General features: G+C 45.6%; 1 protein-coding gene across 8 annotated transcripts in view; it reads left to right on the plus strand.

Moving 5' to 3' along the window:
- The first annotated feature begins 11052 nt into the window (after positions 1–11052).
- The window catches only part of IRAK3 (interleukin 1 receptor associated kinase 3), a 68066-nt gene continuing 62456 nt past the window's right edge, over positions 11053–16662 (plus strand). Inside the window, exons 1-2 of one of the 8 annotated variants that reach the window (XM_051845651.3) lie at positions 11531–11669; positions 11859–11921. Coding sequence is in view for 5 of the 8 variants with exons in the window: in XM_089308626.1 (XP_089164752.1) it covers positions 11537–11669 (133 nt within the window). In the remaining 3 variants the exon portion in view is untranslated. Of the gene's footprint in view, positions 11670–11858; positions 11922–14215; positions 14361–16662 lie in introns of those variants that run through there. The other 7 variants (XM_089308626.1, XM_051845650.3, XM_008256753.5 and 4 more) reach the window with 7 other exon arrangements.

Here is a 16662-nt window from a genome sequence, read left to right on the forward strand (position 1 = left end):
ATGTATGAACATAAAAGCTATTAAAGTATTGCATAATCTTTGGTGATTCAGCACGTGAGTTAAAGTCCCCTTTATATTTGCATTCAAAACTGGCATTCGAGGGGAGGCACTTGTTGCAGTGGTTAAGTCCCCGCCTGAGATGCCTGTTTCACATATCAGAGTACCCAGGTTTGAGTCCTGGCTCCACTGTTAATTTTGCATTCTGCTAATGCTCACTCTGGAAGGGGCAGTTGACGACTCCCTGCTACCCACATGGGAAGCTCAGATTGAGTTTCCAGCTCACAACTTCAGCCTGGCCCAGACTTAGCTGTTATAAGCATTTGGGGAGTCAACTGGTGATGGAAGATCTCTCTGTCCCTGTCTCTGTTCATTTCAAATAAGTGAAAATCAATAAATAAAATCAATAATTTTTTAAAAAATTGACATTGCACAGGTATAAATCAATGGCACAATTTGTGTTAATAATTTGAAACAATGCTTGTACTTTTATTATTTTTAAAAAAGATTTATTTATTTGAAAGGCAGAGTTACAGAGAGGCAGAGACAGAGAGAGAAAGGTCTTCCATCCACTGGTTTACTTCTCAAATAGCTGCAAAGGCCAGAGCTGGGCTGCTCTGAAGCTATGAGCTGGGAACTTCCTCAGGGTCTCCCACCAGGGTGCAGGGACCCAAGGACTTGGGCCATCTTCTACTGCTTTCCCAGGTCATAGTAGAGAGCTGGATTGGATCAGAGTAGTTGGGACTTGAACTGGCATCCATATAGGATGCCAGCACTGCAGGCAGCTGTACCTGCTGTACCACAGCACCGGCACCATAATGCTTGTATTTTTTTTTCTTTACTTACTTTATGACTTAAAATTGCAAGTAAAAAGCATGGCAAGTCAAGTGGTTGTAAAATAAATGAAAAAATGTTTATATTTTAGTTCCTATGGTTGGGCTTTTCTCCTGCATTTTGGGCAAGAGCTCCCATATTTTCATTTTGTACTGGGCCCCACAAATTATGTGACTGACCCGGTAGTGGAAATGCAAAATTGGGCAATTCTTTTGGAAACTGTATGACAATATCTACCAAAGCTGAACATACACTACAAATTCTATGATTCAGCAATTTTACTCTGAGGTAGAATGCATGCCCAACAGAAATGGGTATGTATGTTCACAAAAGACACATCCATTAATACACATAGAAGCATTATTTATAATAGCCCCAAACTGGAAAAAACCAAATGTGCATCATTGGGAAAATGAGTAAATATATTGCGGCATTTTAATGCAATTGTATGATTTATACAATAAAGATGAACAAAGGGTGCAGATGTTTGTCCTAGCAGTTAAATCATCACTTAGGATGCCCACATCCCATATCTGAGTACTTGGTTTCAAGTCCTAATTCTGCTCCACGTTCTGCTGATGTGCACCCTGGGAGGCAATCGTGAGAGCTAAAGTTGTGATCTCTACCATCCACAAGGGGAACCTGGACTGTGTTCCCAGCTGCCAGCTTCAGCTTTTGCACATATTTGGTGTGGGAACCAGCAGATAGGCACTCTCTCTGTGTCGCAAATGAATAAATAAATACCTTTAAAAAATGAACAGATTTCTATTATCTGCAACGTGGATGAACCTCACAAACAATGCTAAGCCAAAGAAACCAGACACAAACAAATATACATAATAGGACACCATGTAAGGTTGAAAATCAAATAAAATTAATCATCAGAAAATGGTAATTTGGAGAGAAGAAAAGGATGATAATAGAAGGGGGAAGCTTAGAAGGACTTCTGAGAGTCTGGAACTGTACTGTTTCCTGCTGATTGCATTATCATTACTCTGTATAATGTTGATACTGAGGATTGCTGTACTGCTCTGTATACTGCATTTAATTTTTCAGAATTTTTAAAAGTGAAAAAGAAATGCTGCTTCTCAGTTTAGTTAAGAATGCTATCTTGTGGTTATAGGCTGTTTACTTACAGACATGAACTCTAATAACTCCCTATCCTGTTGTCTCTCCATTTCTTTTAAAGCTGTAATTTCAAGAAAAGTGCTTTGTAAATGAAGCTACTTAATGAAATGTTGGTGGTTTTGAGGGCCTATCTGTATGCTTCCTCTTTCTTCCAACCGTCTCTTCATCTTTCTCCCCTCCTTTTTATCTAATGTCATCATTCTACAAATCCCAAGAAAAAATATCTTCTATTCTCAGACTATAGTTCTGTTCTTATCCCTGGATTGATTAGAAAACACATTCTTTTTTGGTTTTTGGATAATAGCATGGATTCCACATTAAAGGCAGTAGAGATCTAAGTTGCAACTATTTTTAAAAATGCTTTTTAATTTATTTATAGAGTTGTATCTACATCTCAATTTTAGGGACCAGAATGAATAGTGGAGTGTCGCTCCCCGTCTTCGTGGAGGAACGACACAGGACCCTGCGCTGTTCTTTTGTCTGCTCGGCCCTCCCCGGGTTTGCTGCTGGTTCTTCCCGGGTTGGCTACCGTCCCTTCCACCTCCGTGGAAGGGCGGTTCCCCCTGCCACCTTCCCCACTTCCGCGGGGGAGCGGCACACCGCCGGCCGGCTCTCTCGGGGGCTGCACAGGTGTTCCTTCAGATAGATGTTCCTGGTGCATGTTGTCTCTCTCCTCCTTTATAGTCCTCTTCCACCAATCCCAACTCTGCTACCCACACGCCAAGTACGCTGCTCTCCTGCAATCAGGAGCAGGTCCTGCTGTTTATTGGTTGAACTGGAGGCAGCTGTGTAGAAGCTGTTTCCTCCTCTCCCAGCGCCATATTGTGGGAGAGCAGATGCATAGAATAAGTCTTAATTCCAGTAACTTAGTCTAGTCCGAGTTGCTCCCAGTTGCTCCCCACAGTGGAGGTTTCTAAGTTTCACTGATTATTGAAAAAGAACATGGGCTTTACAGTCAAATAGATTTAAGTCTGAATCATAACTTACTTGCTTTCACACATATACATAAGTATCTTGAGGCCTAGATTTCTGTACTGTAAAGTAATACTTAGAATATCTAAACTGTGGAATTGATGAAGGATGAAATGTGGCAATACATAAAGCACTCAGCTCTTTTGCTCAATAAAGTTTCCTTTTCTTCCTCTCTCAACCCTATTAGATAGGTCTGATTTGATGTTGCTGTGGTTTGGGTATGTTTTGTCTCTATCAAAGCTCATGTTGAAATTTGAGTCCCAGTGTAATAGAGATAACCAAGTCCTGAATAGATTAGTGTCTTTCTTGAGTGACTGAGTGAAGTCCCTTGGGACTGGATTACCTCTTACAGGAGTGAGATGAGTCTTGAGAGACTGGAATAGTCACCAAAGCATAGGTTGCTGTAAAGTAAGATTACCAATGCTGCTTTGGCCTCTTTTGCATGCATCCATTCCTCACTCCCTTGAGCAGTCCTGCCATGTAATGCCATCTGTCATATTGATGCAGCATGATGCTCTCAATGGATGCCATCACTCAATCTTGAACTTTCTGCCTCCAGAACTTTAGAAGAAATAAACCACTTTTCTTTATGACTTAACACCCTCAAGTACTTTTTTTTTAAAGCAGCAGAAAATGAACTAAAACAGGCAGCTATTGAGGAATGGGGGAGAATATTAGAAGGAGGGAAGAAAAGGGGGAGGAAGAATGACCAGAGGTAGGAATGTACACAACTACCATGAAGTGGACTTCAGAGAGCCCTGGCTCTATTATGTACTAGAGAGACACTAAAGTCTTTTTAGAGGAAATGATAAGATGAAAACTTTAAAAAAAATTGCTATTTGAAAGGCAGAGGCCGGCACCGTGGCTCACTAGGCTAATCCTCCACCTGCAGCGCAGGCACCCCAGGTTCTAATCCCGGTCGGGGCGCCAGATTCTGTCCCGGTTGCTCCTCTTCCAGTCCAGCTCTCTGCTGTGGCCCAGGAGTGCAGTGGAGGATGGCCCAGGCCCTTGGGCCCTGCACCCGCATGGGAGATCAGGAGGAAGCACCTGGCTCCTGGCTTCGGATAGGCACAGCGCGCCGGCCACACCGCGCTGGCCATAGCGACCACTTGGAGTGAACCAACGGAAAAAGGAAGATGTTTCTCTCTGTCTCTCTCTCTCTCTCTCTCACTGTCTAACTCTGCCTGTAAAAAAAGAAAAAAAAAGAAAAAGAAAAGAAAGGCACAGTGATAGAGTGTGGAAACAATATTGTGAAAACTCTTTAAAAAAAAAAAACAACTTGTGTGAAAGGCAGAGACAGAAGAGGAAAGGAAAGGAGGGAGAGGAGAAGAGAGGAGAAAAGGGGAGGGAATAAGAGAGGGGAGATCATCTATCTGCTGGTTCACTCCCCAGCTAGAGCTGGCCAGGCTAGTGCTAGGAGCCAGGAACTTCATTCTGGTCTACCATATGGGTGGCAGGGATCTAAGTACCTAGGCCAGCATCTGCTGCCACCTAGGGTGCACATTAGCAGGAAGCTTGTTTGCAAGCAGAGGTGAGACTGGAACCTAGGCACTCCAATATGGAATGTGAGCATCTCAAGCAGCAGGTTGAGCAGCTGTGCCACAATGTTCAGCTCTGAAAACTATTTAGTGTAGATTCATCTGGAGATAAAATGGATTCGGAAAGGGCTGATGTTTGGTGCAGTGGTTAAAATGTTTCTTAGGATACCAACACATTGGCATTCTGGAGAAGAGAAGGCACAGAAACTCCATGCCCAAGATACTTGCAGACCTTGCCACTCTATATATCTCGTCATTTCATCATTCATTTGTGTCATTTACACTAAAATGACCATCATAAGTATACTGCTTTCCTGGGTCCTATGAGCTGTTCTAGTGAACCAGGAAATTTGAAGTGTGTCATGGGGACCTTAACATTTGTAGCTGGCCAGGCAGAAGTGCAGATAGCTTAGGGATACCTAAGACTTGCAGCTGGTAAGGTGTTTTGTGGGACTGAGCCTGTAACTTGCAGGGTCTGCATTAACTCTGGGTAATTAGTGATAGAAATTATGGACTTTGACCCTAACTTTTGTTAGAATTCAAAACTAGGTTTATCTAGTTGATGTTGGAAAATTGGCAGGAGGTGATGTGTAAAGTACTAACATTGTACCAGGCATGCAGTGAGTGCTCAGAAAATGGTAACTCTAATTGTTGCTGGTTAAAGGCAAAGCCATCACTTCTTTCACTCATTAGACATTTATTAAGTAGTTTCCCTGGCCCAAGCACTGTGAAAGATACACAAAGATGATCATGACTCCCCTGCTGCACATCAACCCTCAACAAGTCCACAGAGGAAGCAGCAACAACAAAAATTTAGGATAGCAATAAGTACTATAATGGGATCAAGAAATAAATGATTGACTTTGAGGAAATTATAAATGGCTTCACAGAGTGTTTCTCCTAGGGCTGCAGTAATAAATTACTATGAACTGGGTGGCTTTAAACAATAGACATTCCTCCTTGTTGGTTCTGGAGGCCACAAGTCTGAAGCTAAGACGTCAATATGGTTGGTTCCTTTGAGAGGCACTGAGAAGAAAACCTGTTCTAGACCACTCCACCAGCTTCTGGGGGTTGCCAGCTGTCCTTGGAGCTCCTTGCCTGTGGCTAGATTACTGTAGTCTCTGCCTCCACTGTCACATGACTTTCCTCTGTGTCCCCATGTCCAGGTTTCCTTCTTTTCATAAGCTCACTAGTCATTGTATTAGGATTGCCTCTTAGTTCATCTGAAAATGAAGCTTATATTCTAGGGTACAGAAGGTTGGGGCTTAAACATATTTTTGAGAGACACAATTCAACCCACAGCACAGAAATGGTGACTTTTTCAATTGAGTCATAAAGGATAAGTAAGGTTCACCAGGTTGGAGATACTGCAGAAATCCAAGCATAAGGTAATGAATATAGACAGATTGGAAAAGATCCAGGCACCTAGCACAATGGCTAATAAAGTGGGTGCTCAGCAAATCCTTCTGAAGATAGTAGTCAGTTTGTCAAAATGACTCAGATTCCCTTGGCCTGTGTGACCAGCAACAAGGAAGTTGATTTTCTAAGAAAAGATCAGTTTGGAGCATGTTGATTTGAGATGAAAGAAGAAAGCAGAGTAGAATTATTCAATAAATAATGTAGAGAGGAACTGAGAAGGGAATCTGTAGGACAAGTTAGGGCTGAGAACACAAATATGAGAAGGGTCCACCCTGAGATAATAGATGAATGCATGTTTCTATTCAGATCAGAGGAGTGTGGATAAGCGAGAGAGATCTGAATGAGATAGGATTGTACTGAGCTACATATTATTGGGAAAATTCCATCACTTTTCAGCTCAAATCTGAGTGCATGGATCATTGCAGTTTTAAGTATGGAGGTCACAGTAGAACTTAGTCATTTGGGGAGAGCATGTAAGTCAATGGAATGGCAAGTGCAAAAGGTTTAATGTGGGATTTCCCTGGTGTGTTCAAGGACCAGCAAGGAAACAGAGTGGTTAAATCAGAATGAAGAGGAGACAATAGCAGAGGGAGAGGGAGAAGGAGAGGGTAAAGTGGGGAGAAGAGGGAGAATGTGGATCATATTAAGACTTAGACTCCTTTTTTATTGTTTTAATTTTTTTTGACAGGCAGAGTTAGAGAGAGACAGAGAGACAGAGAGAAAGGTCTTCCTTTTCCATTGGTTCACCCCCAAATGGCCGCTACGGCCGGCACGCTGCACCAATCCGAAGCCGGGAATCAGGTGCTTCCTCCTGGTCTCCCATTCGGGTGCAGGGCCCAAGGACCTGGGTCATCCTCCTCTGGGCCACAGCAGAGAGCTGGACTGGAAGAGGAGCAACCGGGACAGAATCTGGCGCCCCGACCAGGACAAGAATCCTGGGGTGCTGGCGCTGCAGGTGGAGGATTAGCCTAGTGAGCCGCTGCGCCAGCCTTTATTGTTTTAATTTTTAAAGATTTTCTTTATTTAAAAAGCAGGGTGACAAAGAGAAAGGAAGAGAAGAGCCAGAAAGAAATCATACATCTGCTGGTTCACTCCCCAAATGGCCACAATGGCCAGAGCTGGGCAGGTCTGAAACCAGGATCCTGGAGCTTCTTCCAGATCTCCCATGTACCTGCACCATCCTCCACTGCTTTCCCAGGCACATTTGCATGGAGCTAGGTCAGAAGTGGAGCAGCTGGGACTTGAACTGGCACACATATGGAATGCCAGCATTGCAGGCAGTGGCCTCACCCACTACACCACAATGCCAGCCCCCTCATCAGTAGTTTTAGACAGAGTTGGTCTCCCAGTCCTTCTTGGACATGTTCTTCATTTGACTTCTAGGAAACCATATTCTCTTAAAATTTTCACTTACCTCATGGATCACTCCCAGCTTCCTTTACTGTTTCTCCTCTTCTCTCTGAACTCTTCACATTGGAGTGTCCTAGGATTCAATCCCTGGTTCTTCTGTCTACATCCACTGCCAGTTTCAAGATCTTACCAGGTATAAAGGCTGCCAAATCTATATGTCTAACCAAGATTTCTGAATTCAACTTGAGTCACATTCAAAATTGCCCTCTTGATCATGCCTCATGGACCTGCTCTCCCCTTGTTCTTTACTTCTAGGTTAACAGCATCTCCATCTTTCTAGTTGCTTGATCCAAACCTGTAGTCTCATCCTTGATTGCTTTATTCCTTCACAGTCCATTTTTAAAAAGATTTATTTATTCATTTGAAAGGCAGAGTTACAGAGAGACAGGGGCAGATATTGCAGAGTTACAAAGAGGCAGGGGCAGATATATATATATATATATATATATATATATATAACTCTGCCTTTCAAATATATATATATATATATATATGAGAGAGAGAGAGAGAGAGAGAGAAAGAGAGAGATATTCCATCTGCTGGTTCACTCCCTAGATGGCTGCAATGACTGAAGCTGTGCTGATCTGAAGCCAGGAGCTTCTTCCAGGTCTCCCACATGGGTGCAGGTCTCAAGGACTTGGGCCATCTTCTACTGCTTTCCCAGGCCATAGCAGAGAGCTGGATTGGAAGTGGAGTGGCCGGGACTTGAACCAGCACCCATGTGGGATGCTGGCACTGCAGGCGGCAACTTTACCTACTATGCCATAGTGCTGGGCCCCTGCAGTCCATTTTCAATCCATCAGTAATCCTGTTGAATCTACTCAAAATTTGAAGAATCTTCAAAAATTTTGGGAAAATATTGTGAAAAAAACTACATGTGAATTTCAATTTTTTTTTGAAAATTTCTAACTCTGGCTTTCAAATAAATAAATAAATAAATCCTATTAATTGGGAGCCGGCACTGTGGCATAGCAGGCTAAGCCTCCACCTGCAGCACCAGCATCCCGTATGGTCACCGGTTTGAGACCTGGCTGTTCCTCTTCTGATCCAGCTCTCTGCTATGGCCTGGGAAAGCAGTGGAAGATGGTCCGGGTGGTTGGCTCCCAATTAATAGGATTTTTTCCCTTCCAGCTACACTATAATTCACGTGTAAAGAGCTAACAATGAGAAAATTGGATTTCATCAGGATGGTATGTTTCACAAGCGAGTTCAACAAGGTGAAAGAGAATCTATAGAGAATAGAGGAGAGAACATTATACAAAGAAGTGATGGCAATAATTCAGTGTTGGGACCAGCGCTGTGGCATAGCCAGTAAAGCAGCCGCCCGTGGTGCCGGCATCACATATGGGCACCAGTTGGAGTCTGGCTGCTCCACTTCTGATTCAGCTTCTTGCTAATGTACCTGGGAGGGCAGCAGAGGATGGCGCAACTGCTTGGGCCCCTGCACCCATGTGGGAGACCTGCAGGAAGCTCCTGGCTCCTGGCTTTGTATTAGTCCAGCTCCAGCTGTTGCAGCCGTTTGGGGTGTGAACCAGCAGAAGGAAGACCTTTTTGTCTGCCTCTCAAAGAAATAAATTAAAAATCAGCCCAGCTCCAGCCATTGTGGCCATTTGGGGATTGAACCAGAGGATGGAAGATCTGTGTGTGTGTCTCTCTCTCCCTCTGTACCTCTGCCTTTTAAAAAAAATTGAGTACTGCCTATGTGGATGAGGAGAAAAGTGAGGATGTCAAGAGAGTGGGGCCAGAGAAGAGGCAGAAAGACTTTGGATTAGATATCTGGATAAAGGGAGGATTGCTGGAGTCAGAGAATGGATTCATGAAATAGAAACAGAGAGGATACAGTTATTGATAATGCTAAGTTCTAGGAGATGATCATGGGAGTGAGTAGCTGAAATGAGGAATAGGGTAGAGCACAAGATCATTGGAGGAGAGGAGTCAAGGAACTCAGATGCCAGGGTATTGGAGAAATCATCACCCATTCTACATGCATTTTTAATCACCATGATTTAAGATCAGATTAGTATTGGAGATAGTGAGTGACAAGGAGCAAAGAGCTATAGAGGCTAAAAATGAGGAGGAGAAATTGGAGTGGGAGAGAACAGTGGATGACAGCCACAGGGAAGAGGAGTAGTAGGGGCATATATGTGGCATGATGGTTAATATGCAGCTTGGGACACTTGAATCTCATATCACAGTGCCTGGATTTGATTCCCGACTCTGCTCTTGAATACAGCTTCCTGCTAATGTGGACTCTGGAAGGCAGCAGAATGGCTCAAGTATTTGGATTCTTGCCACTCACACGGTCGACCCAGGTTGAGTTCTGGGCTACTAGTTTTTGCCTGGCTTGCATCCAGCTGTTGTGGACACCTGGGGAGTGAACCAGCAGATGGAAGTTACCTCTGTCTCTCTCTCTTTCAAATATAGTGAAAATAACAAAAGATTGCGAGTGATATAATCTGATGCTATAAAATTCAAACTCAAAGGCAGTTTTAGGAACATGGAGTAAGCATGATCTGATAATACTTGCTAGCATTGAAAACAGGAGATTTTACATAATCTAGCTTTCACGTAAAATCGTTGCATCTTGAGAGTATTGGCTCCACCAATTTTCTTCTTTTTTTCCCCCTAAGATTTATTTCATTTATTCAAAAGGCAGTTACAGAGAGAGAGAGGGAGAGATACAGAGATCTCCCATCCACTTTGGAGTCACTCCCCAAATGACCCCAATGGCTGGGGCTGGGTCAGGGCAAAGCCAGGAGCCAGGAGCTTCATCCAGGCCACTCACATGGGTGCAGGGGCCCGAATCCTTGGGTCATCTGCTGCTTTTCCAGGCTCATTAGCAGCGAGCTGGATCGGAAGTGGAGCAGTTGGGACTCCAACCGAAGCTCTCATGTGGAATGCCAGCATTGCATGCGGTGGCTTAACTCGCTACGCCACAACGGCGACCTCTCCACCAATTTTCAAAGATATTTTTATGGACTACCTTCTCTGAGAACCACTGACAATTTGGGTAGAGGGAGGAAAGGACGGTGTATCACCATTGTTTATCTCTAGGGGGCGCTGGTACTTTTAATTCGATCGCCATTATCCACTCTTCCAGTCTAGGGGGTTGTTGGGATTTTTCTCACCACTTTGGAAGCATCTCCATTTATAATTTTATCTATTTTTATTTGTTTTTGAAGTTGAGAAGCTCCCAACTGCTAGTCCACTCCAAGCCAAATGTCATGGCTGGGTAAATGTGAAAGCCAGGACCCGGGGAACACAATCCAGGTCTCCAGGAGACAGTAGGGATCCCATTACCTGACCTATGACTGTTGCCCCCCCTGGGGCTGCATAAGCAGGAAGCTGGAGTGAGGAGTCAGAGGCAAGAACAGAATCCGGGCACTAGGATGTGGGGTGTGAGCATCTTAAGGGAACTGCTAACTGGGCAGCTCTCGTGTTGTCCATAGCAGTTGCATCATGTCCAGGGTTACAGCAGACGATTTCAAAACAGTCCGCTTTTACTCAAACGCCTTGTTGAAAGCAAACGGAAGAGTCTGTGAAACACTTTGAGGAAGGAAAACGTGGTGGAACACCATTTCATCAGGGTAGCCCCAGGGGAAGAGAAGTTAATAAACCGGAGCCTCGAGGAGGAGGGGCTGCCCCCAGGAGAAAAGGACCGGTTTTACTCTGATGTGGGTGGGCTCGCTTTCGTTTCGCTGTTATTGGTGGCTCTGCTTGTCTTTGTCAGTAAGCCACCTACGCAAGTTTTTCATGTTTAAATTCCGGGACAGCCTGGGAGGAAAGTGTACCAAAACGTGCAGAGTGCTGGTCGTCATGCGTTTCCCAAGTGTGGGTAACTCGAAATCACACACCCTACAGCCGTCCCTGCCAGGGCAGGCAGACGGGGGTGGCAGGCTCTCCCTGGGTTCTGCACTTACAGTCCCTCTCCAGCTCTGCTCAGTCTCCCCTCTCCCACACCTAGGGCAACCGAAGGACCACTGAGCACCGAAAGCACCCCCGAGAAGAGGCCAGCCAGAGGCAGGCAGACCCCGCCGCGGCCCAGCGTCCTACAGGGGCATCTAAAGGGAGCGGTGCTCTGCGTCATGTGGGGCCCGCCCCTTCGAGGGCCCGGGCACGGCGTGTTCCAAGGGCTCGGCCGCCGTGGTGGGAGCGGGACTTCCGTGGTTGGCTAGCGGCGCCTCGCAGGGCGTGCAGAGGGGCCCGGGCGCCGCGTGCGGGTCTCCGGCGGCCGAGCCATGGCGGGGCGCGGCGGGGCCCGCGGCGCGCTGTCGCCGCACACTCTGCTCTTCGACCTGCCGCCCACGCTGCTGGGCGAGCTGTGCGCGGTCCTGGACAGCTGCGACGGCGCGATGGGCTGGCGCGGCCTGGGTGAGTGCGGCCTGGGCGGCGGCGGGGCGAGGGGGGAGCGGCGCTCCGGGGCCCGCTCAGCGCCGCCCTGGACTCCTGGGGCTGGCGCGGCCCCCGGAGCTCCAGGCAGGGACACCTGCCCCGTCCCATGCCTGGGAAGGACCCAGTTACTCCCGAAGACCCAGACATGAGCTCCCCCTTCTCTTTCAGAGAGACTGTGCGGCTCGCTGCCCATCGTCCAGTGAGCTGAGGCTTGAGAAGGACAAGCCCACTGTAAGCTTCCTAGGTTTACCAGCCATTCCCAGCTTGCCCGGCCTGCGGTATTGAAGCCCCACAAGTCTCTCTTAAGTACAGGTGTTTGGGGTTAGATCGGATAACCCATGGTGTCGTATTTAAAGTTAATTGACAATAAATACGATCATATCGAAACAACTTAGTTGTCTGAAATAGTGTTTCTTAGGAGAAAGTTCTCTTTGTTGTTGATAAACGATATAGCCACACTTTATGGAATTGTGGCATAGGACTCCAAGTTGGTTTTGTTTTTAAGATTTATTTATTAGCCGGTGCAGTGGCTCACTAGGCTAATCCTCCACCTGCGGCGCCGGCACCCCGGGTTCTAGTCCCGGTCGGGGCGCCAGATTCTGTCCCGGTTGCTCCTCTTCCAGTCCAGCTCTCTGCTGTGGCCCAGGAGTGCAGTGGAGGATGGCCCAAGTGCTTGGGTCCTGCACCCGCATGGGAGACCAGGAGGAAGCACCTGGCTCTTGGCTTCGGATCAGCGGGATGCGCCTACCGCGGCGGCCATTGGAGGGTGAACCAACGGAAAAGGAAGACCTTTCTCTGTCTCTCTCTCTCTCACTGTCCACTCTGCCTGTCTGTTTATTTGAGAGGCAGAGTCACAGAGAGAGGGAGAGAAGAGAGGAGAGAGAGAAGGATAGGTCTTTCATCTGCTGGTTCACTCCCAGGGCTGGGCTAGGATTAAGACAGAAGCCAGAAACTCCATCCAGGTCTCTCACATGGGTGATGGGGGCTCATGTACTTCTGCCATCATCCACTGCTTCCCCCAGGTGCATCAGCAAAGAGCTAGATCAGAAGCAGAGCACCTGGGGCTCAGCCTGCACTCTGATAGGAGATGCTGGAATCCAAGTGCCAGCCTAACCCACAGTGCTGCAACACCTACCATGGCCTCTAGCTTTATAAAGATTGTTTATCTATTTTAAGTTCTGTAACTTGAAATTATAGCACTGCTGGAGTAAAAATCTTAGAGAAGTGTACCTTACTCTGCTTTCTGGAAAAACATAGATTTCCAGTATGCATTTAAAGGAGAAGACCCCTCACCCATCAGATCTCTCTCAGAAGAATCAGGGCATGATCTGTATTTGCACCCACATATTTCCAAGAGTTACTGACTTTGTGGAAGGAGAAGATTTTTTTGTCTGGACCCAGGTATGTGTCATCAGTGTGTGAAGCAGCCTGCTAGAGGTGATGAAAATGGAAGAACATCTATGCCATCCGAAAGGGGCAGGAAGCCAGTTGGTCTAGTGGTTAAGCAGCCCACCTACTATATCTGGCTTTGAGTTCCTGCTCCAGCTCCCTATCCCAGCTTCTTGCTAATGCAGATCCTGGAAGGCAGCAGGTCATGGCCTAAGTACTCCTGACAACCATGTCCAGGAGACCTGGTTGAGTTCCTAGCTCCTGACTTCAGCCTGGCCTATCTCCAGCTATTGCAGGCATTGAGGGGAGTGAACAAGTGAATGGGCAGTATCTCCAGCACCTTCCTCTCTCTGTTCCTGGCAATGTAACCCAGGCACTCATTTTTTAAAAAAAAGATTTATTTATTTGAAAGGTAGAGATAGAAGGGGAGAGAGAGTTATCTTCTGTCTGCTGGCTCACTCCCCAAATGGCTGTAGAAGCCAGGGATGGCCTAGACTGAAACCAGGAGTCAGGAGCTGCTTCTGGATTTCCCACGTTGGTGCAGGGCCCTAAGCACTTGGGCCATTTTCTGCTGCCTTCATAGTTGCATTAGCAGGGAGCTGGATCTGAAGTGGAGCAGCCAGAACTTGAACCGGCACCCATATGGGATGCCAATATTGCAGGCAGAGGCTTAACCTTCTACGCCACAGTGCTGGCCCCTTGACACTCATGCTCTACATGGCTTATCTCGTATAACCCCATCAATCACCCTGCTAGCGATTCAGGTGCTATTATTCTCCCCATGTTATAATAGGTTAGGAGACTGTGGTAACTCACCTAGGTTCACACTGCGGGAAGTGGCAGGGCCAGGACTTGAACCTGGCAATTCAAGCATGTGCCCTTAACCACAGCCACTTCAAACATCCCCTCACTGCTTTGTTCTTTACAGCTGCACCTCAGAGCCTCGCTCAAGTACAGCTGCCCCTGGTCACCTTGTTTTCCTAGTTGTGGAAATAAAAGAAGATCACATAAATGAGAACAAGCACAGGCTATTCAAAGCGGGTCAGCCAGCCACTGTTATTGAGCATTTGACTGATTAAAAAGGCAGGGAGAGGATGGGAAAGCTTTGGGAATGCCTGATTGCAGGTTATTGGCATGGCAAAGTGTTAAGGGGTACATATTTGGCTTTATCCAATTGGTCCTAAATTGAAAGTTGACAGATTAAGATTAAGGAAGCTGTCGGTTATTCCTGATTGGAACCAACTGCTACAAGGATTATTTGGCTTCCTGGACTTGTTACAGGTAGCAGTTTGACTTCTTGGATGAGTTACTATAAGATAGTGGGTTGGCTTTTTGGGTTGGTTGATGTGTGTTCTGACTAGAGTTCTATTTTATATATAGTCTGCCCATTGCCACTTTGTATATTCTCTTCTAGGGGAAGGATCCAGAAGGCTTAGTCTTTGATTCTCCAGCTAGTATTCATTGTACAGGGAGCTGTATCTACTGACCGCCTGCTCCACATAGCTGGAACTGACCAGCAGTTTCACAAGTTGTTGGTTCAGCAAGAAGGGCAGGCTGGTCCAGTTCAGGGTGTAAAGGTCAGCTTCCCCGGGTGAACATGCTGAGTTTGCCTGTGGGTGTAGGCAAGGGAGAAAGAAGGGAAGGGAAAAGGAGAAGGAAAACCTTTGACGAGGGAGGAGAGAATGATGGAGAACTGAACCAAAGTGACAGGCCCCTCTGTGCTCAGGACAGCTGGGCGCCTGAAGGTACATACGGCCCACAACTCCAAATAGAAAACAACTGTGATGGTTACAGGCACAACTGTCTGAGGCCAATCATGATTCTTGATGATGTTGCGTATCAGGCTACGGTTAGAAAGGAAGCTCAGACGAAGGCAGATCATATAGCAGCCTTCATTATACGGTCAGTGTGTGGGGGATAATGTAAGCCAGTCCTTCCCAAACTGGAATCACCTGTGCAATTGCCTTTTACTCCATTTTAAAAATTATTTATTTGAAAGTCAGAGAGAGGAAGACAGAGAAATCTTGTATCCATTGATTTACTCCCAAATGCCTGCAACAGCTGGGGCTAGGCCAGCCCCAAGCCAGGGGCTAGAGAATTCAATCCAGGTCTACCATATGGGTGGCAGGGCCCCAAGTACTTGAGCCATCATCTGATGTGTCTCAGTAAAAGCATTAGCAGGAAGCTAAATCAAAAGTGGAGCCAGGACTTGAACCCAGGACTCTGAGATGGGGTGCCAGTGTCCCAACTGGCATCTGAACTGCACCAAATACCAACCCCTATGCAATCTTTTAAATATACATGTGCCCAGGCCCCAGGTCTGGAGCTTCTTGGTCACTGTCTGGTGTGTTTCATTTTTCTTACTCAGCTCTCCAAGTGAATCTGATGTGCAGCCTGATTTCTCTTCTTTATAGCATCTGCCTATTACAGTTCTTTGATTACATTCTTTCAGTACTTAATTCTTTTTGTCTTAAGCATATTCTGCATATTACTCTTCAGCTCACTTGTGTCAGGTGTGTTATTAAAAAGTGTTATCTGAAGATAGCATGCTATCCAGTTGACTTTGATGACTTTTTGGCTTTATAGTGAAAGTGGGAATCCAAATTGGAAAATGTTATTTACTTTACAGAGATGATAAGGTGTATACAGAACCTCTGATGATAACTCACTTCATTAAATTAACACAGATTGGCATTTATTTAAATTAAATTGGAGTAGCTTACATGGTAAAACCTCAACACTTACACTGAGAGAGAAACCATTTTTACAGACACTTTGCACTAGGTCAGATGTTATTTTTTTCCTCTCAAAAAGCAAAGGAAAGTATCATATAAATTATTATTTAAAACAGATTAAATGTAAAATCACACTAAATGTACATTTGAATGTGCAGTAATTTAAAATGATAGCAGTAATAATAATGGCTGCCTCCACTTGCGTGCTCACTGTGTGTCAGACACTGTGAATTGCACGAGTGATCTAACTGACTTACCACAACATTTCAATAACGTATTTACTCCTCCTTTTCACATGTTATAGGTAGAGAAACTGACCTGAGAGATCTTGAGTAATTTGCCTTAAGTCAGTCTGCTGAGTGACAGACTAGGAGTCTAAGCAGAATCTAAGGCCTATGTCCTCTTTGCTATTTTACATTTTAAGTGGTCTTTGTTGTTTAGAACTGTTTTAAATTCACTGAAAAAATTGGAAGGTAGTTCAGAGATTTCCTCTCTATTCTCTAAATCCTCCCCATATGCTGTGCACCCAGGTTCTCCAGTAATTAACATCTTACAGTAGTAGGGTGTGTTTGTTGCGGAGACGTTACTTCATTCACATGCCTTTGTCTTTTACCTGGCATCCTTTATATTATAAGTGTTCATCCAGGATACCACGTTGCACTTCTTTTATTTGGTTTTAAAATTTATTTGCTTGAGAAACAGAGAGATGGAGAGGAAGAGACAGATAGACACACAGAGAAAGAACTCTCATTTGCTGATTCAATCTCCAAATGCTCACAACAGCCAGGAGCTGGGAACTCAGGTCTCCCACATGAGCCATCATTGCTGCCTCCCAGGCTCTGCATTAG

This window comes from Oryctolagus cuniculus, chromosome 11 (assembly GCF_051225735.1).
Source record: "Oryctolagus cuniculus isolate XC-2025 breed Fujian yellow rabbit chromosome 11, ASM5122573v1, whole genome shotgun sequence".
NCBI lineage: Eukaryota > Metazoa > Chordata > Mammalia > Lagomorpha > Leporidae > Oryctolagus > Oryctolagus cuniculus.